Source organism: Falco punctatus, assembly GCF_963210335.1.
Source record: "Falco punctatus genome assembly, chromosome: 3".
In the NCBI taxonomy this organism is placed as follows: Eukaryota; Metazoa; Chordata; class Aves; order Falconiformes; family Falconidae; genus Falco; species Falco punctatus.
This window is the reverse complement of record NC_137582.1, coordinates 34,465,661-34,493,127: the sequence shown is the minus strand read 5'-3', so window position 1 is coordinate 34,493,127 and position 27,467 is coordinate 34,465,661. Positions and strand designations below refer to the sequence as shown.

The 27,467-nt window shown below is 35.9% G+C and overlaps 1 protein-coding gene and 1 long non-coding RNA gene across 2 annotated transcripts in view; one reads left to right on the top strand and one right to left on the bottom strand.

Annotated features, from left to right (window-relative positions):
- The window catches only part of CNGB3 (cyclic nucleotide gated channel subunit beta 3), a 91,640-nt gene that overhangs the window by 10,919 nt on the left and 53,254 nt on the right, over nt 1-27,467 (bottom strand). The window contains exons 4-14 of the mRNA XM_080381862.1: nt 22,979-23,133; nt 21,351-21,536; nt 20,546-20,754; nt 18,547-18,597; nt 16,522-16,608; nt 15,149-15,213; nt 13,099-13,221; nt 5,774-5,915; nt 3,415-3,574; nt 2,906-3,003; nt 1,755-1,838 (exon numbers count right to left, since the gene is read on the bottom strand). Of these exons, the coding sequence (XP_080237988.1) occupies nt 1,755-1,838; nt 2,906-3,003; nt 3,415-3,574; nt 5,774-5,915; nt 13,099-13,221; nt 15,149-15,213; nt 16,522-16,608; nt 18,547-18,597; nt 20,546-20,754; nt 21,351-21,536; nt 22,979-23,133 (1,360 nt within the window). The remainder of the gene's footprint in view (nt 1-1,754; nt 1,839-2,905; nt 3,004-3,414; nt 3,575-5,773; nt 5,916-13,098; nt 13,222-15,148; nt 15,214-16,521; nt 16,609-18,546; nt 18,598-20,545; nt 20,755-21,350; nt 21,537-22,978; nt 23,134-27,467) is intronic.
- LOC308061639 lies at nt 3,581-7,470 on the top strand. The gene is made up of 2 exons (XR_013927312.1): nt 3,581-4,850; nt 5,787-7,470. It is a non-coding gene; the product is annotated as an uncharacterized lncRNA (long non-coding RNA).

Below are 27,467 nucleotides of genomic sequence, written 5' to 3'. Positions count from 1 at the left end.
GTATATTTAATAATAGAGAAGTATGAAAAATCCTATGCTTCATGGTCTAAAAAGCTTCACTTTTTACACTATTATGTCTAATTATCACTTACCTAATATAAAAGGAAAATAAAACTAAACGATCATTCAAAACTTTGTCAAATTCTATGTTATTACTGGATGGTTAAGAGATTATTGTTTATTGTCCTGCACATGATCTACTAGGATTCAAGGGTGTGACATCAGTATATACAATAAAGCAGGCAAACTGGAGTAATCTAATGGACTTTACAAACATGATCATAAAAGCCCTCACAACATCTCAGTAAGGCAGGCAAATAACTATTTTTTCAAGCAGCAATTTAATTTTAAAATTGAAAAGGCAACAACAAAGCTGGAACTGAAAATGTAGGGCTTGCACTTCCTATCCCTGCACCTGCTCCTCCAAGCCTGCATGCAGAGCCTCCTCCGTACAGTATGATGAGGCCAACATACATCCAAGGAGGAGGGAGTTTGAACAGAGTTTTGTTCTTTACTATGTGTTACAGCATTAATAGCATATATTATGGTTGTTGGTCACATAGCAGAACTGTACAAGTGAAAGGTCTTTTAGCTCTGAATCAAGCTGGAATAAATTGATACTTCAACTTCTCGTAATCCATCCTAGTTAGGAACTGTTTGCATCTGACTGAAGTATCAAAACCTTGTAACTGTTGTTTATTATCTCCTGTTGTAGTAAGAGTCCCAGCCACAGTCTAAGATGCTTTTGTGCTGTGCATTGTACAAGCAAGTACACCAAACTACTCTTCCACCCTTCCTAGCCAACAGTAATTCTGTGATTGGTCTTTCAAGGGACATACCTGATCCTTCAGTCATTCACAAATGTTTAACTTCTTACACTGGAGTCAGTAGGACTACCTCAGCATTCAGGAAGAGGATCACATGCCTAACTCTTGGAGGGAACAGGACCTTAAGGAATATGCTGGACCAGGGCCACTAATGACAAGTTAAGGGGTTCTAACGCTCACTTCCGAGTGTGGTATGAACTGTGGGTCACTTGCCAGAACAGTAACAGTACTGATACTTCATCCCCCTCCATGCTTCAATTACATCCTGCGCTGCATATGAGTATGTTTACATGCCTTCTGAACAGAGACTTGGGCTCGCTTGATCAGAAGCTGAGCTATCTGCCTGTGTTACTATAAGGCCATGTATGTTTCAGCCAAAATGCTAAGAGAAGACAGATGTCTCTGCTAAGGGACGGTGTGACGGCGTTCAGCTGGAATTCTGGAAATGGCTCAGAGCTGTGAGTGAAGGCAGAGCAAGATCATACCCTGCTGTAAGAAGCAGTGTATTTTCTACGTCCTTGGGTAATTCCACTTAAGAGTTGCTGAACACACAAATGAAGTACATGCAAAGCATCTTAAATTGAGACCTGTAGGCTATGTTTGTATGTATGTGTGTATAAAAACAATTAAGCTTGCTCCATTTTAAATACTAAAACTTCATGTTGTATCATTAGATAAGCGATATTTCCATTAAATACTTTCCCATATTGCTGTAATTTTACGTTTGATAATGTAAGTAATAAAATCCATATTGTCTTGTTCTAGGTTGAAATTTGAGAGCACATTTGTATTATTACACAGAGTACCTACTTTTATGCTAATTCACTCAGGATTAGTTTTTTCTTAAGGACACTGTTGACTGTTATCTGGACTTGTTTTCTAAAAGACATACTATAATTATTATTTGAAAGAGACAACAATGCTCACCTTTTTGCAGACAAAGTCACCAGGTAAATACACAATGGATTTCAACCTTAACAGCATGTCATATATCATCTGTGTATCACATCCCTGTGAAAATAGAATTGATTGCTCTATTAATTCAGTAGCACAAGTGACTTCTAGTGCTTACACTGGGGAACAAAACCCAACAATACATGAATCATCCAGGAATTCATAAGTGGAGTGCAAACTGAAAATATAAGGTTCAGCTTTTTAGAACAGAGAGAAGATTGAAAGAATTGTTATTTTAGATACTTATAAAGTTCTCTTCTTTTTTTACGAAGTAAGCTTCTGTACATCTAAATTTGCTGTGGAAGCTCAGCTCAGTTAGTGACATGCTCAGAGCTTTATGGGTCTTCTATGCTAAATTTTTTACTGATCCAGGTTAAAAAAGCAGATCAAGATCCTGTCAAATGTTGGTATGAACCTATGAATTCCATGTCTTCAGCAAGTGTGCCAGAAACCATGCAGCTAGGTAATGTTTATACAGAAATATCATGTGATTTCTTGCAATTATCCTAACAAACAAATTAGCGTTAAGGTAACTGTATGTCAAGTCTACTTCTAAAAATGCAATGTCTCCTCATATTTCATGTCAGAAATCCAGCCTTAAAGGTACCACATTTAAATTTAAATTAGTATCTCTGGAAAACTACCATTACAATAAAGAGAAAGCTCCTTTGCACAAAAGTTACTAAAAAAGTAGCATTCAGTACATGAAAGTTATGTTGCTAGAGCATATAACATTTGGGATCTCTCAGGCAGACCTAGGCAATATACAGCAAGGTGGACTGTCTTAAAAATTACATTCTTTTGTGTCTGACTCTTGAAATTAGTTATTCTCCAAAATCACTTACAGCCTGACCATAACATCAGCTTTAGTATGTTGATATAACAGGACTGTGCTTTAATCTCATTTGATTATTTTTTTTTTTAAATCTCTGCTTTGCCACAAAATATTCAAAGGCAGGCACTTGGCTTTGTCCTGGCATGTCTCCGTTAACTGAGATATTTCTTAGACCTATTTTGCCTTCCATATTAACAAACATGTTCTTAAGTGCTGCAAGACGCAAAAAACCAAGGATTCTGTGTCAGGAGTACCACACATTTCTACATTCTCCTGTAAAACTACTTGCTTTGAATAAGTCAACTTTATTGACGATGGCAAAGTTCACATCAATTGCAATGGCTAGTTGCATTTTGGCTGGCATCTGCTCCAGTAATTCTGATTCATCTGTAGAAGGAAAAAAAAAAAAAAAGAGTAAACTCAGTTAGTTAGAAAATATAAAGGAAGAATGTCCATAAAAATGAGCATTGTAGTAGAAAAATAGCTTAATGGAGCTATTCCAGCACTCGTGAGTTCAAATGAGGAAGCTGCTAATATGCTTTTACTAAGATACTGTCTTTTAAGTTACATATCTTGTCTGAAGTTATAACCAGAACATTACATAAATGAATAGAATTTGTGAAGTAGTGTCATATTGCTTTGTAGTTTTTTTTTTCTTTTCTAAAGTAAATTGAAAAGCCTCCTCTCACTTCTTGCATGCAATTCAGAAAAGGAGAAATGTGAATTTCACCTTGTATCTGTAACTATGGAACCACTCTCAACTGGAGTTGCTACGTAACTGGAATTGGAAAGCCTTACCCAGCATTCCCTGAGAGTCCCATGTGTATTCGTACCAGGTTCGAACACGATTTTGGACCAGTTTTGGAATAGAATAAGTGTTCATATAGGAGACAGTGTTGTCCATACAGGAACGGTAGTAGTTCTGTCCTGCTGTAGCTGCTCCAATTACATCTCTCATCTGCAAGCATCAGTTGTTGTTACTACACATTTCAGCAAAAATAGCCTTGATTTGAATATCTTGTCAACAACATATAGAAAGAATAAAACACTTGTTTGCAAAATCACTGATTAATTATACATTCAGCTGCATGTTTTGAGTAAGTGCTTCATCTGCTTTTTCAGAAGCATTACAAATTTAATCTAATTGTGTTGAACAGTCTATGATTTTAAAGGAATCATTTGCAGGTTTTAGCCTATTCTTCTCATGTTTCTGGACATTGATGAAAAAAATATATATAATGCTTTTCTTAAAAATCCATAATAAAGCTACTCTGCATTTGGTGTGTAATACAAATTAGAAATGAAGCAAACTGGGCTGATTTTCTCCAATAACATCAGCTGCCACCCCCAGAATTAAGATCCTGCCACTGTTTAATTAGTTAAGATAATCTAGATCAGTCCTAGAAATGCACTTTGAGTTGAATGGTTACCTTGAAGTTTTTAGTGCATTCCATGAATTTGACATATTACACAAATGTAATTTAGTTTTTACAAAGGATGAGTTAATGTTCATAGATCTTCTTCAAAAGCATAACTGCATAGACGTGCTTTTAGTAGAATGGCTTCATATTGCAGTGGCCAAGGATTAGTGAGCCGGTGGGCTGAGTTCTGCTTTTTATTACAGAAATGCAAATGACTGCAATATGAATAACAATTTTTAGGCAAGTGTTCTAAACCAGGAATAACTCAGTAATTTTGAGACCTCTTTCTAAACAGGAATTATAACAAACTCCAGTGAAGCTGTTTGTGTGTTAAGATTTAAGGTTTGAGTCTGCAGATGACTATACTGGTTACAAAAACTAATCTGCAGAATCTTCATGGGGCATGGTTCTGTCATCAACAATTATATCAGTTTAGGAAAAACTGATAAATATGCAAATTCTGAAATTTAATCCAATATACTTGAATTCAATAGGTACTTTATATGAATTATCTTGTTTTATTTCTGGTAATTCTTGTTTGTGGATAAATTTTAAATCCTATAGGCAAGAGTCTGTTTCGTGGTGATTATCTTTTGTTGCACTTATAAACAGCAAGAGACACATGCAATTTTTAACTGTTTGATATGAACTTTTCAAATGCTGTATGCAAAATTAAATTTCAGTTTTCATCTTTTTTTTTTTTTTAATATTTCTTACAATAACAGATGTACAAATCAAAAAGTCTGGAATGATTTCTACAGAAATCCGATAAGACATTCTCACACAGGAACCATAGCATCTGTTTTTCTGTAGGTAAGGTATTATAAAAGCTATGGATCTAAAGCCTAAGTTTAATAGTTATAAGCCAGAAATATTTTAGTTATATTCATCTGGAAGTGTAACTGATTTGCTGTGCTGTAGGCTTTTTTTCCCCTTCTGCCAAATGAGAACCAAAAGAAATAGAAAACAGTTTATTTTCAGGTTAACAAATGTATTGTTGTTTACGGAAGAGAGTAGAATTCTAGTTTGACAAAAATAATGGGATTCCCATTAACAGTATTCCATTGGCAGTAGTTGCAAGTGTGACATTCAATAATTTGTGCATATTCATATCATACCTACAATTATAATTTTTATATCAGATTTAACAGTATAATGTGAATGTCAAGGAGCTGTCTCCTTGGCTGTAAGGAAGAAAAAAGGAATTATACATAGGTTCAGGAATCACCCCTGTACTGCAGAGTCTGGCTTTAAATCATCATGTGTGCAAAAGGGCTACAAAACTGGGAACTGATTAATCACATAGAATCCTTTAGGCTGGAAAAGACCTTTAAGATCATGGAGTCCAGTCATTAACCCAGGACTGCCAAGTCCACCACTAAACCATATCCCTAAGCACTGCATCTACATATCTTTTAAATACCTCCAGAGATGATGACTCTACCACCTCCCAGGGCAGCCTGTTCTCATGCTTGACCACCCCTTCAGTGAAGAAATTTTTCCTAATATCCAGTCTAAATCTCCCCTGGGACAACCTGAGGACATTTCCTCTTGTTACTTGGGAGAAGACGCCAACACCCATCTCACTATTTGTCAGAATAAGTATGGATGACAGTTAGAGGGACATTCAGATGGAAGCTAAACTTTTCCCCAGATCTAAACTCCATTAAATTGAATATATTATTGCTACATTACAGTAATTTGGACATATCTAGTTATTGGGTTTTTTTATGTACCTGACCAATTAAGCTGGAGAAGACAAAGACACCCAAGAAAAAATTCAGCAGTTGAAAAATTATCTCAAAGAGAGTTTGTGGTTCTGGAAGGCCACCGATGGTGATCAAAGTACGAACCGCCCAGTAGTAACACCTCAGATACCTGTGGATACAGACAGAATTTTTGTTATTGACTGTAGGTACTTATGTGGTTGGAGTTAAACATATACCTGCCTGAGCTGGGCCTTTCAGTGATGCTTTTCAGTTTAAAAGACCTTCAGCATTTTTTATAAAGGGTTATGATTTTTACAAGCGATACAGTTATGTAAATCATATTGAGCTGAATGTTCTCATTGACAGCAAAATAAGAATATATGGGAAATGCAGAGGTTACTTACTGTTCTCCGGTAACTCTGCAGCATTACAGAAGACTTGTGTAACAAATTGCCAAGGTGATCATTACAGTGTTAGAATGCTACCAGTGAAGATGACCTGATGTTAAAAGCAGTTTAAAAGTGTTAAGAGACTTCCCAGGGTTTATCCGTAGCATACTAGATGCACACACATCTGAACATCTCTTTCTAGGCTTCATTTGATGACAGCAGTGTGAAGCCTTATGGTGGGCACAAGAAATGCAGTTCCTTTGTTCTTCTGTTCATTCATTTTCCTGCCCCTTTAACCACATCGGTCTTCCTCCCACTCTGCCTCTGAGCACCCTTCATTGGCTTTGCCTCCTAGGTTGCATCAAAGTTACATGTTTCCACAAGCTGTCTGCCAATCCAGCTTCTCCAAACCACTTCACTTATTCAGCACTGAAAGGTTGACTCCTGCATTAACTTCTCCTAGCGGCTGGAGTCCACTACGCCTTCTGTCACCTCAAAAAACACTTTCTTGCCTTCTTCACTACTTTCCCTCACATCTAGGAAGAGCTGTATGTCAGTGGCTACAAAACCGCCTTGGTAATGCACTTCAAGGCTTTCCTCAGAACTCTCTTCATCCAGAAACCAAATCTAGCAGTGAGCAATGGTCAGGCACTAAGACTCTGCTTCAGCATGTGGCTTATATTGACTCCTTCACAGTACCCGTCTGCTGCCTGTCACCTCTCATGCCTGAAGTGTGCACTCCTTGGACAAAAATTTTTTTGGTCTGTTTATACAACCCTCTTGTATAGCCTTATGCGTGACAAAGCCTGTTGCATTCAAGTGGTGTGTTTCTATTAGTATGGTAATGCAAGTTTATGAAAACAACAAAGGACCTAGGACATGGACAGATTTAATTTATTGTTGTTATTATTATTATTATAGTCATACTAACTCTCTTATTTATATATATGTGTGTGTGTGTATCTATATATGTAAAGTGCCTTGATATCTCTAAGATTCTGTTTTAAATTTCTTTCTAGAACATGGCACCATTAGTAATGCAGCATCCCCCATACTGTGCAGTGGGGATTAATTAATTCAAATCACTGTTGTGAATGTGCTATCATTTCCTTCTTTTCTGAGCTAACAAGTAATTGGTTTAGGAATAATTTTAAAAGCCTCCTATTAGAATTTGACTTCCTAAGTCTATGTACAATCAGACTTCAGCTTCACTAATGATTTGGAGTGGAAGTTTGTTTTTCTTAATTGTACAATGATATAAATGTACAATTTCTATTTCATCTATGTCTGTTGCTTCTGAAGCAACAAAGATGCCTTCTGTTTGTTGAATTTTATTGATTTTATTAAAAAAAAAAAAAAAACAAACAAAAAAAACCCCAACAAACACAGAAGAAATACTTGTGGAGATGTTTGTTTTGAAATAGACAGGCTTTCATTCATCTTCTCATGCTGACCCTGGATCTGAGACCACCTGAACTGTTTACAGACCTTAAGTATACATTTCAGTTTGGTGGCCTCCACTTTGAACTCCTCCTTTATTAAGATATGAACTCCACTGCTATTAATAAATGCTCCACATAATAATACAATTAGAGGGTCAGTTTTCTGCAAATATGAGAAAATAAATTTGCAATAACAAACAATTCCAATGAATGTTTTTGTTTGAATCACTCAAAAATGTTTCCAAGTCTTCCACCTAAAATGTCAGGCTTTACCAAGCAATTGATTTTTCATTACAAGGTCACTTTTTTCTTGGTTGCAGATTAATGGAATGCAGTAACAATGATCACTTTTACCATAGTTCTCTAGTTTTAGATCTTAACAGCTAGAACTGGCTGTTTTTCTTCAGTCTTTAAGTCAAAAAATTCATTGCATATCTGCCATCGTATCATTTTTTCCTTGGTAAGGATGCAAAACGAACAGCTGGATTACACCACTATAATATTTTCCCTTGAGTTAAAAAAAAAAAAAATCATCACCTATTCATGCTTCTAGCAAAGTGCCTAAGTGGCAACTTTCTCTTAGACTTCTGTAGCATAAATATATAATAAGAAACAGCCTCAGGTCTGCATTGGAAGAATTGCAGATTTAAGCATAAAATGATGTCTCTAGCTTGTTTTAGGGGAATTATCATATAAAGCATATTAATATCTTATTCATTTTCCATAACTGAGAATGCTGTAGTGCTTGAAACATGTATGATCTATTAATGTAAAAGTAATTAACATTACTTTTGTGCTAGTTACTATAGGAAACAAAAATAATTAGCCAATTATTTTTATTTTTAATATATTTATTTTAAAAATATTTATTTATTTTTAAATAAATATTTAAATAAAAATAATATTTTTTAAAAAAATAATTAGCCAACAAAAAAAAGCCCTCACCCCAATGGCCTTGGGTGCCAAGCTTGCTAAGTCCGCCATGACAGATCATACAATCTTTGTTCTGGGAATGTTTAAAAAGAATGAAAGCAGCTTCTCAAAGGAATTTAGGGGTCACATTCTTCTTTGCAGTGTTGTGTATCCAAAATGTGACAGATTTTTTTTCAGATCTGCTCACCCCTTTCTGAAGTTCTAGTTAATAGAGGATATTATTCTGTAATTTTACTTCAAAAGAAATTTTCTACTGACAAAGTCACACAATATCACTATCTCTTAGGCACAGGTTTGTATTTTCTCAATTTAAAATTTTTATTGTTTGTATTTTAATCTGAAATGAAAGTTATACAGTTGAAGTATAAAGCAGGTTTTTCCCTAAGAAGGGGAGAAATGAGATTGTAAATTTTAAGGAAAGCCAGAAAAAACTCCTATTTCAACAGTACTAGCAGCTCTGCTTCCTACTAGCTAGTGTCTGGAAACCATCATTGCTTACCATACAGCTTACTAGCCTGCTATAAAATAACTGTTGAAGCAAACAACATGAGACAAGAAAGGGTTTTTCTCTCTTCACAACATAGACAGTATGTTTACCCTTCAGGCAATCAGACTACTAGATTTTGCCCTAAAATAGGTCCTAGGTATGAAAACATTCAGAAACACTGTGAATAAGATACCTTCTAATATTATGCCAGTAGAGATACCTCTTTCATAAAAGTCCATTTCAGAATATGCTACACTTCTTACATGGTTTTGGTTAATACAGGTAAATCAAATCTTTGTGCATGTGGCTCTCAGTCTGAGATGGTATTCACACATTCATTTCAGCCCAGGGAAGCATTATTTCAGGGCTGTCACATTCCGCTCCTCAGATTACAATCAGGATGGGTTTAAGCAGAGTGAAGAAGTGGCCTTTCTAACCTGGTTCTCTAATGACCTCCTTCTTGGCACTTCGTTTTCTTGAGTGATCTATTCATCAGGTGGCTGTAGGTATGATGAACTCAGACAGAATGGTGTAAAGTACAAAGCTTTTATTTTAAAAGTACAGCTGCAAGTAGCAGGTCTGAAAGCCTTAGGTCTGACGTGAGTTTGGCTGTGCATTTGCAGGTTGTCTGGAGGCACAAAACTGCTTCTGTATCGCAAGCCCTGCGGGTGTGACACATCAGACCTATTGCAATTGCAATGTATAGCTGATAACCTCGAGACACCTTTTAAGATCTGCCAGTCTTAACTGTGCATTGGGCAACACATACCAAAGGGGTAGAGCTGCTCTACATGCATACAGTGACCATTATCTGGGACTTCCAGGTATCTGCTAAGTCTGTGCCCAGAGCAGGAAGGCAGCAAGCTATAGAGAAACATTATCAGGATGCAAATAGGTATCTTGATTAATAAATATGCTAAAGAATTTTGCAGACTACTTATGGATGACTTGAAAACAGCAAAAAAAAATATATATCATGAGCAAAGTGGAATGTTTCATTTTGCCTAAATTTAATGCTGACCTGGGAGGCTTGCATGAGAATTTCAGATTCCTAGTTTTAATTCTCCTTATGGGGAGTGATGAAAGAGACAGATATTTCTGTGGGACAATTCAGAATAATGATATTACATTCCTGCCTTGAATCCCTTTCTGGAAGATTTGTCCATTTTCCTCAGGAATTAGGGAGACCAATCTTTTACTTAGGTAGTTAAAATAGATTGTAAATAAACACATGTAGTTCACTTAGCTATAATTAAGAGACCTTTTCAATATCCTGCTGCCATGGTTACATGGGTGCTACAGTATGGTGTTGCATCAGGGATGCTATCCTTCTGCATTAGGAGAGACTGAGGTCTGTCTGCCTAATCATACCAAGCTCATAAGTGCAGTTTTAATTCTGGGAACATCTTGTGTGGCTAATTTTGGTGCATTGCAGGGGGGTAAAGTTGACTGCTTTTTGCACTTCAGGTCAAAGGCTTTGACTGAAGGCTGCCAGGCAAAAGACTTCAAATCTTCTTGGAGTGGCACTAACACTTTACATTCTGGATACAAGCTGGAAAAGAATACAGCTAGCAGAAATTTGCAAAAAGCACTACTTTGATAATTTTACTTGTGGTTTGAGTGCTGTGTACAGCTGTTAGTTATAAAGTGAAGTTCACCAGTTAGTATGCCTGATCAGGAATATATCTATATATCTAAAATCAAATTGATAAGGGTACTGTTGTCTGTGTATTCTTGTTAGCTTGGAAAGGAAGAAAAAGTACTCCTACAAGTGCTAACATTTTTAAGAACTGTATTTGGCCATAATTAGCAACATTTTATGGACACAGCAGGGGTTCTACATAAAACATTCATGCCACTAAATCAGTGCCAGACCATTTACTTTGGGTCAGTGTAATCTGAGACCACTAGAATTTTCATTTATTTGTCAAACTACATACTGTCCTTTTTTTTAACTACCTGTGTTTGTCTTACCTTCTTTCTGAATGTGGGCACATTCCACATGAGACCAATGGCATAGTTTACTTCAAATAGTGGCAACTCTGACTGCTATGTGAAAAAGGAAATTACATCTGCACTGCTGTGCCATAATGTATGCTGCAGTACTAGTCGCTTTTTCTGACAGATTTTCCCCATATTGTTCTTAATTCCTGCTTTCCAAAGAAATTAATATACTAGAAGTATCTTGTCTGATATGTTTAGAATTCAAATTACATCTTCAATAATAACTAATATTTACACAATTTCTCTCTGTCCAAAATCCCAAAATATTTGACAGCCAGGTAATATGTCATGCCAGATTCTCTAAAGCAATGGCTATCCCATACAGAAGGCATGTGCTGTTAGCGGGATACCAAGCTATACTTTATGAAAGTCAGCTCAACATGGGATACTTTTGAGGGTTCCATGCATGTAGGACTATGTAATCCCATATGAGTTAGATACAGGCAAAAGAATAAAGTCATACATTCACCAACCAATGTCAACATGAGGTAGATTAATGGTTAATGAGGCTTACATGCACATAGTCTAATATGCATTTTATTTCAGCATCTCAGTTTAATGCAGACCTTGAGTTATCAGTTTATTATTATTGCTTATAAAAATTTCTGCCCTACAACCCATGTGTTTTCAGTGTGATGTCATTTGTGCAGTGTTTTTGCCTCCTCATGGAAAAGCAGTCACAAAATATTAAAAAACCCGACCATTGCCTTTGAGCACAACTGCATTGTCTGTGATCAAGCTAGAAAACAATTTTACCAATTGTTTCCCTGAGCGAAATGTAAAATATTCTTGTTCATGAAAAACAGGAAGACTTTCTTGCCTTTTCTCTTGGCTGTTCTGAAGAAGCATTAAAATCTCAAAGGCTGAGTAAGGACTCTACTTTCAGAGTTTTCAGGTTGTTCAGTTTTGATTACCTTATTTTTAACTATGAAGCAAGTATTCCAAGAATTTAATAAAAATAGCTATAATGGAAATTCATTTTGCATTTTTCTTGTCAGATTTCTGGAAGCCTTGATCGTGTGTATAAATACCTGTGTATAACTTCACTTACATAAGTGGTCCCACTGAGCTCCATGACCCTGCTTGCACATGTCTGACTGTAGTACTCAAGCTGTGTATTTTAGTGGTGTGTGGAAGCTTCAACCATGTCATTTTTTTGAGAGAGAACCCTAATTATAAAAAAAATCAATGCTGCTTTACACAAAGTATGTTATATACTCAAAGGCTGTTTTCTTACCTTTCAAGATACTGACTTCACACCAAACTCATGAAGTCTCACAAAACTACAAGCAAGAGGAGCATGTCTCCAAACAAAGTGGGAAAAGTTGTTTAAAGGGTGAATTATGACAGTAGTAGTATATTATATGCCGTTTCGCAAAGAATGTAACTAATGAACAAATTGAGCTTCTGTGGCTTCAACTGTATCATGATACATCTGAACCTACTAGATAGGTTTTTAACTACACACAAAATACATTATGACTTTGCTATTTTCTATTGCTTCCTCTCAATCACCTTAATGAATGTACCTTACTTGGCACCCAGCCTAGTGCTGTCACAAGCAGTTTGTGGAAAACTCTGCCAATATCCAGTCCTTTCCACACTGCCACATGTGTGAGCATGACCTTCTCAAAAGATCAGAGAAAGTGAGTGGAATTTTTTCAGACCAGTCACCATGGTGTTTAGAGGGACTAAAATGTTCCTTTTAATGACACAATGCTGTGTGGCAGAAAAAAAATAATCTATGCCTCTTGAATCCTTTGAGAGATTGTTCTACAATCTTTATAACAGTTCCCATGTGCATATGCAATCAGTAAGTTTAATTTATGACCCTTTGTTGCTTTCTAAATGTTTAATTAAGTTAGAGCTTAGCACTGACTCATAAACCTATAAAAGCTGAAAGTGGTAAACTGATTATTCACTGCACCTGCCCTCCAAATATGTGTTAGTAATGAAAGAAGTCATGGTGCTAAAAGTTTGCTATCCAAGCACTCATAACATAAGAGCATACCCTGCAAACAAAGGCATGGAAGGGGGAAGGGGATTCAGGAAGGAGCAAAATCAACAAAAAAACTCTTGCAAAAGAAAAGGACTTACATGTTTCCTTTGCCATCGTACACCCATCTAGTGTTGCCAATTCCTTCATAGTCTGAAGCCCAATAATACAGGCATGCATTAATGTGCAAGATAAACAGCAAGTATCCAGTTGTTCGAATGACCCTATAAAAGTCAACAGATTCCTGTAAAACAACTCGGATTTTCCCTTCCTTTTAATATGGAACCCATTGCTTTTTTTGATCAACAATGTTAATGTGAAGCATACACTAAGTAGTTCCCCACCTGTAATGATGCTGTGAAAAAAATAACTGGCAGTTACCTGTCTCTCACATTTGTCCAAGGTCAAGTAAATATCTTTCCTAGAACATTTGACACGGGATAATTTTTAAATTATGGTTCCCTGAGGACTTTGTAATCTACTTTATCTGGTTACGAATATTTACAGAAATTTGAAACTATATTAATGAAGCTGGAGGGTACAAATTAATGTGTTTGCCAAACTCTGTTCAAGATAGGCTTTAAACTTGTGAACTAAAGCCAAGAAATGTCTGAGGTCAGAAATGAATGACTTTACAAGAGCTGTGCTAAGAAGTCTGCAGTAGATCTGCTAAATAGTATGATTTAGTGGCTACAGCAGGAGTTAGGTCATTCATAATCGCAGTTCTTATACTTATGACCAGTTCTTTGAAGAACACCAGTGATGAACTACTTAAGCACCAAGCAGCTTTCTGTTTAATACAATAATGATCTCATTGTATATCCTCTGTTCAGTGCATGGAAATCAAAAGAAAGATCTCCTGGATTTAGCTCTCCCTTCAAATATTCATACAGGCAAGGGATAAAGAAGCAGGAAAAGTACATGACTTGCCTAAACACAAGAAAGCTGGTACATAGTGAGTTCGTCTTCTACAGCTAGAATTTGATGCAGTTTGCAGTGCATAGTAACTGAGTGCGTGGTTTTGTGAAAGTTAATAAGAACTAACTAAATTAAGTTTATGAACTATATTAATGTGAGATAGTATCTCTGTGGTTGCTTCTGTATTATCCAGTCCTTTTCTAGCTCTTTGGAGGCCATTGCATGCCATCTTTTACCTCTCCATGCCATTAACATCTACCTACGGGTACTATTCTTCTCTTAAACGTTGGTGTGCTTCCAGGACAGCTCTGTTTAGGGTTGCAGACTCTTGATGACAGCAGATAAGACATAAGAATAAGCTTTGTGGAAGTCAGCATCAGAAAAATACTTTAGCAGAACTTTCAAACTTCTAAGTTTTGTTTTATTTCACAGGTACATGAAAATATGAAAGAGGTGATGTTTCAACATCCTTTTCAAATTTAACTAGTTTCTAAATTTCATAAAATATCTCATTTGCAATGTATAAACACAAAGTCTACCATTTCAGTGCAATAATCTCCGTAACAGAATGAAACGGCAAACAACAGATTCTTATTTCTGCAGCAGCAGCACACAAGAACAACACATGCCCCAAAACTGCAACAGTGAAAAAAATCTGTTGGTGTAGGAACTGCACAGGATAAACTAGGGCTGATGACATTGACAGTAGATGACAATAGTGGCGACACAGTGGAATGCTGAATTGATTCTCATTCCAAATTTAGTCAATGGAGTGGAGGATCAAGTTTTTGTATATGCCAGGGTCATGGTGAAAGCATACTGAAGAAAAATGTTGACACAGGCTGAAGCTCATAAGGTTTTTTTAAGTACAAATAAACATCTACTGAGGACTTGGCACTGCTATTAGCAACCTGAAGAAATTGTTATTTAGTTCTTTCACTAAGGAAACTTCTTTCTGATACTCCTGATCAGTTAAATTTTGGGAGGATCTTCAGGCTGGTGAACACTTTGCCTGAACCAGGCCAACTGAACTGAGCTAGCTTTCATATGTGAGTGAAACTTTATCTTTATTATCTTAATGATTAAAATGAAGACATATTTTTAAAAAACCTTATACTGAACAGTTAAAGATTTATCAAATTCCATTGAGTGCTTCACTGACAACTAATGAAATCAAATGAAATGCATGCAGTGCCAAGTTTTGCATGCTACAAGAATTTAATAAGCACATACCTGTAGATGTATGCTTTGTCCATAATAGCTTCCAAACGATCATTGAACTCAAAGAATGTGTTATGCTGAATGAAAAACAAATAAAAGCAATCCAATCACTATTCTTCACTATGTGTCTTTTTATAATAGTACTGACATTAGTTCACATACACATTTTGAAAATAATGGATTTTGCAGTAGATTTTTCAGTTTCTTTAAACATTTAACTAAAAGGTGAACTGCAAAGCAAAGATGAAAATTGAGTTAAACGTTGTTTTTGGTGTTAAGTGTCCTATTAAATCTGATTATAGAAATGACTTTGCTCTTTAGGTCAAACTGCTGTAGATGAATGACTTCTACTTCCTCAAACATATATAATTGCTTGGACAACAGAGATAATTAAAATCAGAGATAATTAAACACATAAAAATCCCTTTTTTCTCTTTCTGAAATTCCAGTAATTCTCTAGTAGGTGATCATGTGTATCAACAACCACATACTAGATGATATCATGTAGCATCAATTGCTGTGGTATTGAATTCTGCTGTTAATTATTTGTAGTTTACCTTTAGTGATAGCCTTTAATATTCACATGTAGCTTTTTTTCTTTATTTTCATTCAGTATATATTTGTTTGCCTAATACAGGGTGCTATTTAACTTTTCATTCTTTCCTATTGTTTTGGTTCTGATTTATGGAATTTTGAAGTTTTGTTGAAAACTGAAGTGAAAAGCACCCTCATTTTATTCTCAGGGTTCTTGTATCTCCACCTAACTTTAAATGAAAGCCAATTATTTGTCAACATATTGATTGTTTGAAGAGGAAAGTATTTAGCCACAGAGTGGCCTGCTAGGTACTGTGAAATACACAGAGAGGGCTGTTGTCTAATCCCTTCTCAGCCCCTTCATTGCACAACACCAGATGTCATTGGCCTTGATAACAAAAGTGGATTTATGCTTGTTAAATATACTGTGTGTAGTTTATGTTGTCCTTAAAATTCCCTTCTTTGCTTTTAAACACCTGACATTACCAACAGAGGAGGAAAATACATTGGCATTAATTAGTAATCCTGAATTAATATTTTTTTGTCTTTGAAAACTAAACAGGTAATTTAAGATTAATCCAATTTAAATTATGGAAATAAACCAGCCTTAATCACAAAACACCTTTTTAAAGTAGGAAATAATAAAGTCAGAAGAAAAATAAGAGAATAGGGACTTTATTTGGCTAGACTATATCTTGTATTTTTTGTTGGTTTGTTTACTCATGTTGCAGTTTATCCTGAAGATATTTTCCAATTTCTAAGTTTCAAATTTGTATATATTATAAACACCATTCCATTGGGTTGTAAAAACATTTATGTGTGGTTAGCCATCCATCACTAACAGATCTTACCTTTAGCATCCTATTTACTCTAAGTGCTGGGTTAAATCCGAAGAAGAAGTATAAAACTTCAAACGGCAGTACTGATATCACATCAAGCTGTTGAAGAGCAGAGAGGTTAAGTTAAACTTCACAATAATCAAAATGCATGTATTTGTTCTTGAAAACCTACTTGGATTGAATCATAGTTGAGTATAATATTTGAAGTCAGCATGCTAAGCCTGTAATTTCCCAAGTACTGGCAGGCAAGATTATCTCTGAAAACACTAACAGCTTTGCTCTGATTTTAAGTCCTCCACGCCTGAGATTTCACAAGGCATTATTAACAGTATCTCAGATATTTGATTACTAACACATTTTGTTATTTCAATTATAGTTCTGACAAGATGAAAATGGTACATGGCTACTGAGGGGAGGTGAGGAGAGCACTCCACAAGCATTTCTTAAAAGTCCTGTGGCTTTTAAAACCAGGCTGCCTAAAGCAATCTGGGGGAGCGCAATTAATTTGGCATCTTGCTTGCAATCTGCAGAAGCCATGTGTTCCAAACAACAGATTCATCATAGGATGCTGTCTGTTTATTGGTTTGTTGTTTTTTGGGGTTTTTTGTTTGTTTGTTTTAAAAGATATTGTCTTCTATTATATTTGGATGCTCCTTCTTCCCATATCACTAAGATTTTTAATATCTCCCTGCAGTCCATCTACTGTGTGATTACTCTTACCTACCTACTTTATTCTTTCCAAGAATTCAGTGGAGAAAAGAAAAGCTGTGGCAAAGTTTGCCTTTTTAAAGACCCTATGATACTTTGCTCTGATGTTGATATCATTTGGGAGCACAGGAGGGTTGTGATTTCATTTCACTGTAATCAGAAACACCTTTGTTCTGAGAGATGCAGTACATGTTGGCAACGAATAGCCTGCAGCACCGACCTTTTATTTCAAGTAAGATGCAGTTAATACCTGAATGCTGTGAAAAAAGCAAAGCAAACCAAAACTGGATGAAGACAAACAGCCTTTTATGGCCTCTCTCCCTCTCTCAGACACATGTCTAAAAGGAGGCAAAATTTAGTCAGAAGTGCTTTAACATCAGTAACTGTTAATTAGTACCTAATCATATGACAAATTCCCAGACTATCTATCCTCGCATGTGGTGAAAACACTCAACTCTCATTAGTTTCTGAAGAAATCAGGAGCATTAAACATGCTGCAGGTGTGAACTTAAAATAAAACCATACTATCTGCATAGTTTGCTTGCTGTAAGTTTGACTCTGTCCTACTCACTTGCCTGTATAGTGTATATCCTGCACTTTTGGACAGTTTAACCTCAAGTACGTAAGTAGTGATACCACAGACACTGAGATAAATTTAATTCTGAAACAAGGCAAGTGCAAAAGTGTTTGCAGAAGATGAGGGGGCAATAACAGATTTCAGAGACGTGGGCTCAGTGTCACAGAGCTGTATGTTTATCAGGAATTTGGTAAATTACCTATTCACTGTTGGAAAAAATAATATTTAGGAAGAAAATGAACAATTCTCCTAAATCAAATGCATCTTTGTTTTTACGAAGTGCAATGAGCATAAAAATTCTTAGCTTGAGTTTTTGTTTACTTGTGTGAGTGATGACCTATACAGTACCATGAGGTACTTTATAGGAGTTCACTGAATAGTTATCATCTAACTTCAAGAATTTTTATTTTGTCTAATGAATCTCTGGAAAACTGTGCTATTGTCTTTCAGTGTGTGTGTGTGGATGACCTCACACAAATTAATCAAAATAGAGGATTTTATTAATTTTATTTTACAATTTTTTATTGTTCAGAATTAATAATTATAATTGCATTTATATTTATTGTCTTCTACAACTAAAAATTGTTTATGAAGATGGCAATCTTCAGCTGCTGAGCACTGACAAGCCATCAAGCCAATGCTTTCTGGCGATGTTCTTAAACCAACAGTGATTTTCAGTGAATGAAAGAAATCCTGTGAAGTCCTACAGCTAGAATTTACATATTGACAGCAGTACCACAGGGTCTTCTTACCCGAAACTTCACAGAGCTGTGGTAGAATTTCTTCATTTCCACTTTGTCTGACTACAATGATAATGAAAGGAGAAAAAGGCATAGTCAAGAACAGAATGTCAAGAATGAGCCTCTGCTACTCCACAATAATAATTATGATAATAATGATGATATTAATGATGATAATGGTGATGATAATAATAATAATTCTCTTATGATAGTAGGGATGGTGACAGTTATGTTAATGGTGGCCTAAAATGAATGGAGAAATATCTGTAGGAAGAAGTACTACTTTTATTAGAGCTGTTTACATGAGACCAGATTTTATTAAACCTAATTGAAAAAATCAGGCTTGGTGTTTGTCTGTTTTTTTCAAAGTCTGGCTGTTGGCCTAGAAAAGTATGTTACATTTTCCCCACAGATCTTCCTCTCAAGACATCTGTACCAGTTGGTGCTTGACTCAAACCAATTTCAGGGTCAAAAACTCCATTTGACTTCATTGGTTCCAAGAAAAATGCAAAGAACGTTTCTGATGGTGCTGTACAAAATTAGCTCTTTGAAAGCTAACATTAACATGCTAGCATTATTAGCATTATAATAGTCAACAATGCATTCATTAGTAATGATTAGCTATTTATTGTTAAATTGCTTTCCATGGGAACTAATGCCAATACCTTAAAAAGAAAGGGTAATCACAAGTATCTAAAAAATGCATCTATTATTATACTTTCTGTATTTATACCAGGGACACTTTAAAACCAGCTTTCAAATCTTAAGGATATTTCCATGCCAACTTTTCACTATTGGTTTAAGCATTACACTAAATGCAGGAGATCAGGCAGTAGATGATCTCTTCATGCACTAAAGTCTATTAATTGTACAAACAGCTTCAAGGGAAATACAAGGTAAGCTTCCTATGTTAGAGTCTTAACCTTGGTCATAAAACTTGAGATTTGTAGGAATTAGCTAGATTGCCAGTTATTGAATATCTCTGCATGGAAAAATACATTACACTGCATGTATTTAATACCTATCCAAACTATACTTGCACAGTTTTATCTTAGATTCCTCTGTAAAGGTATCAGTAATACGTTGTATGTACAATGTCTAAAATTAAAAGCACTGAACTAAATCTAGTTCCAAATTACTTTTGAGGATATATAATTTTGAATTTTCTGTCTGTTGGGCACAGTAGTGTCATACTGATGTTATCAAAACTCATTTTTTTCTGCATTAGGTTTACTTCTGTAAGTTAAAGAATCAAAAGTGGGGAACATTTTAAAGAAAATTTAATGTTCTAGATGCCTTTTGATATGTTAAGGGCAAGCTTTTACCTTTTTTCAGGTACTTGCTTAGAGTTTTATTTTGCATTTTTCTATAAAAAGATAACACAAAAATAGTAGCAAGAAGCAAAATTGAGTGTACACATTTTCCCAAAATAAAATATCTCAAAGAAAGTAATTTGAAACCATCCTGAAATTACAGGGATTTGCTCCGATTTTGGCACCGCCCCCCCCGCCCCCAAGTCTCACAATCTGTAATAAAACATGCATACCCTGTCCAGCCCTAGCAGAATATGCACCGTCTTCAACTGTGATTCTTGCACATCAGGTCTATTCTGTGTGATTCTATACATCAGGAGTATAAGGTGAGTAGAAAGCTGAAAGTTTCGCTCAAACGTACAAATACATGCATACATATATGAGTCATATAATCATTGATTCCAGTGAAGCTGTGGCAGTTTATTCCTGGTAGGAAAGAGCTTTATACCTTTTCTACTGCTCTTATCTGTTACTTTCAAATCTGTTTCTTCTTTTTTTAAGAATTTATACAATCAATATGTTCCCTTCTTCCAAAATAGGATAATGGAAGGTCAGTGAAGAACACAGGTATCCTTTGATAAATAAAACAGTTACATAGATTTGACATAGCAGGGAAAAACTGTGTCTGATTAGAGGCAATTTCTATAATGTACTTTAACACAACTACTACCCATGGAAATCCCACTTCCAATACTTACTATTATATCTCCACCTTTTATAAATTGCACTCGAGGCTGGAAAATCAGTAAGTCACACAGGTAGCAGATATCACAAATTATGTCTATGGTAAACCAATATATTGTATTACTTGGGGTTTGATATGGGAACACAAAGCGAAGTGGAATAAACCAGCAATTCCAATTGTAGGCGATTGTCACAAGCATAAGCCATGCTACGTAACGGTGATCTGAAAGAAAAAACATTGAATTTACAGGCATGAACTTAGAATCTTTTCCCAGTCTTTTAGACATACTTATTCTACTTCATCCTCTAGGAATGTTTCTGCCCAAAGCTTCTCTAGGAATGTTTCTGCCCAAAGCAACCTACCATTCTCCCTTTTTCAATGGCACAAGCTGATAAAATGATACAGGTTAGAAGTAGGAGTCACACAAAGAATTTGCAAAAGGAAAAAAAGGTGAGCTTGTGAGAGCATACAGAATTTAATGCATCTGAAGAAACTCAATACATTTTGCATGCTGCATGTTATAACTGACAAAATATTTATTTGGTCCTAATGAATGGGACAAATACTGAATGAAGAATCAGAAGACTTGGGTTTAATTGTGGTTGGTTTGCATACCAGCTTTGTGCGTACCATCTTTACAACTTTTCTCTCTTGTCATGTCTTTTCCCTGTTTGGAATAAATGTTCTTTAGGGCAGGATATATGCTCACCTCTAAGCTGCAAACTGGAATGTGGATCTTATAGTGGCTCACAGGTACTATGTAATATTTTCACTTCAATATGCCTTTACCCCATTCTATTGCATAACTTTTAATTTACCTGTGTATGAGTCTATGCTTTCTGGTAGCTGCAGATACTCCTTGTATTTTTTCAGTGGAGGTTTTTTGAATTTACAGCACAACATATCGCAGTAATGATCCTCCTCTGGCTTTACTTCTGCATCCTCTTTCTTTTCTTCTTTTTTTTCTTCTTTTGGTGGGGGTGGAGGCTTCTTCTTTGATGGTGCTAACCAAATAAAATGCCACAAATGGTGACATTTTAATAACGGCTCAATTACTACACCCTGTTTTCACGTGTACAAGAGCCTCATTGTATTAAAATCTCTTCTAAAAACACTTGTCAATGACTAAAGCTACAATTCATTATAATACTGAACGCATTAGAAAACAGATTAGAGAATAAAATTGCCACTGATATAATCATGTACATCTACTCTCAAGAACAGGCCGCTTCATGTTATGGAGTGCAATATATATATTACTGTATTTACTCAGATGGTTCCCACAACTAATATCATAAAACTCTAACAAGAAATCATGGAATTCATAATTCATCATTCAGTAATGCAATTGGGTATTTCTCTTACATGACTGTTGCAAACAATGCATGCAGTTAGGATGGAGATATGGAAAGATGTCTGTGCCATGGACTGATCTCTTCCCTCTCCTGAGACCTGATGTGCAAGATGCAGCAGGTGAAACTAATGGGAAGCCTACGGGTTTGTATGTTTCTATGCTTACAAAAGACTTGTGGCACTCCTTTGAGCCTAATTTGTCCATCTTTGGGCTGGATAATTTTGTCTGCACATTTGTCCCATTAATTCTGGCAGTTTTACCTTTGAATAGGATACACAGTCTTAGCAGTAAACTGGGAAACTGGATCTATGATTTTAAATAAATGATTGCGAGTTCTACAAAGAGAAAGACGTAGATGAGGAAAGAAATAATAATTAAAAAAAGGAATCCCTTTGCCAGTTGGTATAGTTTGTAACAATTCAAGCAGTATTTTTTACAGCTTATTAAAATACTGGTAAGCAATAAACAGCTCCTTAAAAATATCAGAATATAAAATCACCACTCTCAATTCTTCGTGAAAAGGAAAAAAAAATAAAAATCAAACCTTCCTCTCAAGAGGAAAAAACATCTTATTTGTTTTATGTTTTGTATTTTGTCAAAAGTCAATGTTTAATTAATATCAGATGAGTTTGCTCTATTTGAAGCATGTACTTAAGAGTCCTCAGTGTGTCTGGATGATTGCTGCCATGACTAAAATTTTATTTACTTTTACACAGCAGATCTAATCTCAGAGTGACTAATATCTACTCATAAGATATGTATGTTTCTTCATACATTTCAGATTCATCCCCATGAATAAACATATCTGGGAGCTATTTTAAAATACAGAAAAGTGCTTGACAGGGATGATTCTAGATCGTGTCCAAGGTTTTTCCTCAGATTCTTCAGTGATGAGGTTCAAAGGAAACTCATACTTAAGGACCTGGCTTACCGTACACTAATATGGATAAATTGACTTCAGTGGGCACAAACATGCATTTCAATGGGTAAACACATTATACTTGAAAATTTTACCACAATATTTTCTGTTCCCACAAAACAATTTTCATCTTTAAACTCCACAAATGCACACCTATTTCTAGAGTCACTTACAAGCTGTAGGACTGCCTTCAGGGGAGGACAGCACTGGATCTTTCAGCTTTTCCTTATAGATATTTGCCCTTTCCCGCATTTTTTTGACAATCTCTTGAAGTTGGGCATCAGCATACTCATTTGTTTGGAAACCTGAAGGTGTTGGCTTCTGTGTGCTAATTAAAATAAAAGGAAAAAAGGCTTAATGTACTGAAGAGCAGTGGAAGGAAACAGTGCTAATTGTACTCTGAGCAGAAGTCAGGCATTACGATTGGATTTTTACTTGCCACAGAGCTTATTCACATCACTTAATTCACAGTAAGTGGACACCTAAGTTAACTGCTCCTCTTTCTGCTTATGTCAGCAGCAGTCTACACAGTATTTCAAGCAGAGTAGGTCAGGGTACCCTGTGCTCTGTATACCCGACTACACTAATGACTTCCCACTAGTGCTTTTCACCAAATTCTACTGTGGCTATGTAAGGCCTGGAGCTTATCTTACGTATTCACTAAGATACAAGGCGTACTTGTCTCATCTGGGCATAACAATGTGCTTGTTATTACATGGTAATAGTCTAATGATGTTAAGACATAACCAAGTTGAAGACTGTTGTGCAGATGGGGGAGGAGAAACCATACTTACTTGATGCTTCCTAATATTGGGAAGATTGATTTCATCTAGGTTTTGTTATGGGCACTAGCTAACACAAGGTAAAAAATGCATCTTTTTTACTAAGTGGAAACAAAACACTGGTGTTGCTGAAGTTTCTTGTTTCCACTAAGAGTTTACTCAGGGTCATAGTAATACTGAGCTGATATTCTGGAACTTGGAACATTTGTTCAAACCTAAGGGCTGTTGATTTTCAAACACCTGCGAATTCACATTCTGCACTGAAACCAATGCTTTTACTAGGATCTATGCATGCTGCACAGTCAGTTAGAAAATCTAGGCAGGAGCGCTTCTTGATCAACTCTTCTGTGCTTATTCATACTTGAAATGTCATCCTCAATTACTGGCACCTGTCTGATTATGCAAACCGGGACTGGTTTGGAGTGCCACCCAGCTGGCAGCTGGGCCATGCATTTGGACTTCCTCTATGTGGAGACCAGGATATGGGCTTTCTTCTATACCCTAGACACAGCTCTTCTCAGAAGACACACACACTGGTGTCAGAGCTGGCTGGAAATGGCTGTGACTGATCACAACTGCCACCCCTGTACTGAAACCCTGCCAGCTATGCCCAGTACAGGGAGTACAACAGCTGTCCCAAATACCACTGGGATGTGGATGTTACAGCAAGAGAAGAGGCAGATCAGGAGTGAAGCATCCCTGAAATTTCCAGATTTTGAGAAGACCTTCCCCAAAGGTGAATAGAGAGAAAGTGGTGTGACAGCACCTTGGGTAAGGAAGAAATGAAAAACACTGCAAAGTGATCTTTCAATAAACACCATGTTTCCTCAGGACCTAAACCTACTTTGAAGTTCCTAACAGAAGGAGCTGTAACTAAAAAAGGAGAGTGTCAGCATCGGGTGCATGTAGGTTTTTTTGAGAAACACAGGTTTCTGGAGACACAACACATATCACTGTGCCCAAGGAAGTGTAATTTAAGGATGTGAAAATCCTTCAGCATTAAAACCATTGGATAAAAAAGAGATAAGCTGTTAAAAGCAAAAGAAGCAGAAGTCTGGAGGTATGTGCTTACCATCCCTCTAATTTAAGTCTTCTGTAATGTCTATTTCTTAAAACTCCCCAGACAGGAGATTAATCAAATAGTTCCGCTATACTTTGTAATCTCATCACAGTTCCTTTTGTGTCCCCTTTGCTCAGGCCATCTGCAGTATAATGAAATCCTTTCTTGTTTTCAGCTAACATGTCACAATTAGTTTTTCAGCTTCTATGCAAAGAATTTAAAATAATTCTTTTTGCTGATGCCGTATTTGCTCAGGGTATTAGCTATCTTATAGGAAAACACACTTATCAGAAGTGTCATGCTGAAGGCCGCTTCTATCTGCTTTCTAGGGATAAACTAAAAATTATGGGGGATATTCTTGTTATTTCACAGCCTTTCCAATAAAAGTTAAAGTCTCCTCCATCATGAATTTGGTGCTTTATCATTGCAATTTAGCCCAAAGGAACTACGCCATTATTCAGTACTAATCAGAAACTGTATGAATTTGTTTAAAGTTATTTGCCCCACAGTTGATGAGAAATTGATTTTCCTTGGCCTACTTCTCATTTGGTTTGCATTATCTCCTCCTCTACTATTTTCTAGTAACAAACTTTAAATTTTCTCTGGTTAATACAGCTGGAAGAGACTGCATGCTGAACACTGCTAATTTGAAGGTGAAGGTACGCATGCTTTGTGTGGAAGATCACTTTAAGTTGTCTTGGCTAATGAAGCCCATTCAAACTTGGCTAAATCACTTTTAATAAACTTTATCTCTTGCCTTAGGTGATGCTGGGATTTGTCTCTAAGCTGATATGTAATTCTTTACGCAAATTTATCTCTGATCTTTATGCAGTATGTTACAGTAGGCCTAAGTAAATATCACTTACTACAGCATATAGTCCTTTACAGACTGGAAGTGTTTATTGCCTGCAGAAGTAATAATTCCACTTGTCCTGGGAAATGAAAAAGTCAGGACCATAACTCATGTACTGTGCACACAGTTTTGTTATTTCATCAAACATATTTTGTTTAACAATAACAACATATGTAACAATAGCAACATAATGTCACACTCTAAGTATAGTAATAATGCAGTTTTCTTCTGGTTTTAATTTGTAGGTTTTATCTTTTTAACTTGTAGGTTTAAATTTGTTTAGTGAATAAAATTACAATTCTCTCCATGCCAAGCAGAGAGATTTAGATACCTATAGCATAGTGGAAGAAAATGGCCTTGAAAGAACAGGCCATGGAAATATTGTGTTGATTGTGCTAATGTATGTAACATCTGTAAAGTACCATGGCTTGGAAGTTTTCTGTGTTAAGCATTCAAACAAAACAGGATCAAGAAATGAAATAGGTTATTTCAGAATAAATGAAGTTTACCTTTTTCTAAGTTGCAATGAATATTTTAATTCTTTATTGCTTTTTTGCCTCTTAACACCAAATACCTGAGTTCACCTCTGTCTTTTATGTACCAGGTGACCCTCAAGAAAATGTATTTCATAAATGTATACAACTGCCTGAAAAAAATCCATACCACTTTTTGCTGATTTCAGTGATATCCCTTCTTTTTGCACCACTTAAGAAACTTTTGCAGGTCTACCTGGAAATAATATTCTTGATCTTGCAATAGAAATTTTGAGAAATTATGATTTATGTTCATATTTACAACCCAAGTCATGAAAAAGTAATTTCTTACCTTGAATAAATTATGGAGAATCTCTAATTCAAATAATCAATTTTCAGAAGAATGTTACAATGCATAGCTATACAAATGTCCACATAATGTAGTGATATAGCTGAGAAAGAGTTCAGTAAGACAGGAAAATGTAGTTCTAGGCATTATGAAAGGTGTTGATTCAAAACCATATCCTCAACTTGTGCTGACAATCTCAGTGTGGGTAATGCTATAGAAACCAGAATCCTCCATCTGTCCCTAGCTCCAAGTCTAAGCTCACATGGACAAGGAAGCCTAATGTTTCTCTGTAAAATGTTAGTCATCTGCTTGGTACAGGAACAGGGGTATTCCAAAAAGCCAACTTTAGCTATTCTGATTATGCTTTCTTTATAGTCAATAGAAGGCTACTCTGAGGAGAGGTTCAGAATGACTAAGGTTTCTGGTGTGAATTGCCTGTGAAAGGAGCCTATACTTCTTCCCTAACCTGCCCAGGAAGCTGATGGGGTTTTAGGAGTGAAATTTAATATTTTCTTTCATTACATTGGTACAAAATGTAGTAGTGTGCTAATGATGTTTGACAGGACATTGGATTTGGAAGATTAAAAAGTAGGGCTAATTCCTATACAGGCAAAATTATTTAGACAAAGTAGTAGAAACAAGAACAAATCTACATAATGCAGACATGCATTTAGCAACAAATTGTAAGAATTTCTTTTGTAAGTGGTGGATCATCAGTTGCAGATGACAAAAGGATAAATATCTAAGCAGTTTAGTCAAAAGCAAGGCGCCTATGAACCATACTGTAATCTGGCTATGAAAAACACCGGTGCAAATGTAACCCTAGAATGCATCTGACATATTGCCAGTGAAGGAAGCATTAATATTGGTAGATAAGCGAATGGTGAGAGTTACTCTAACTAGCTATACTCAAAAGGTAAATTCATGTAGGAAACTGTATGAAGTATTTTAGAATGATCAAGGCTGCTGGGAACATGGCTTTAAATAGGACAGCAAAACAGATTGAGAAGCAATAGGATTGTTGGCTATAAATTACAATTTTGGTAGAGAACCATGCAAGGAAAAGTTCGAGCTGAGGAACAGTAATAATAATTGTGAGTTAGAAAAGAATAATAAATGTGAATAGAAACACCACAAATTAGGAT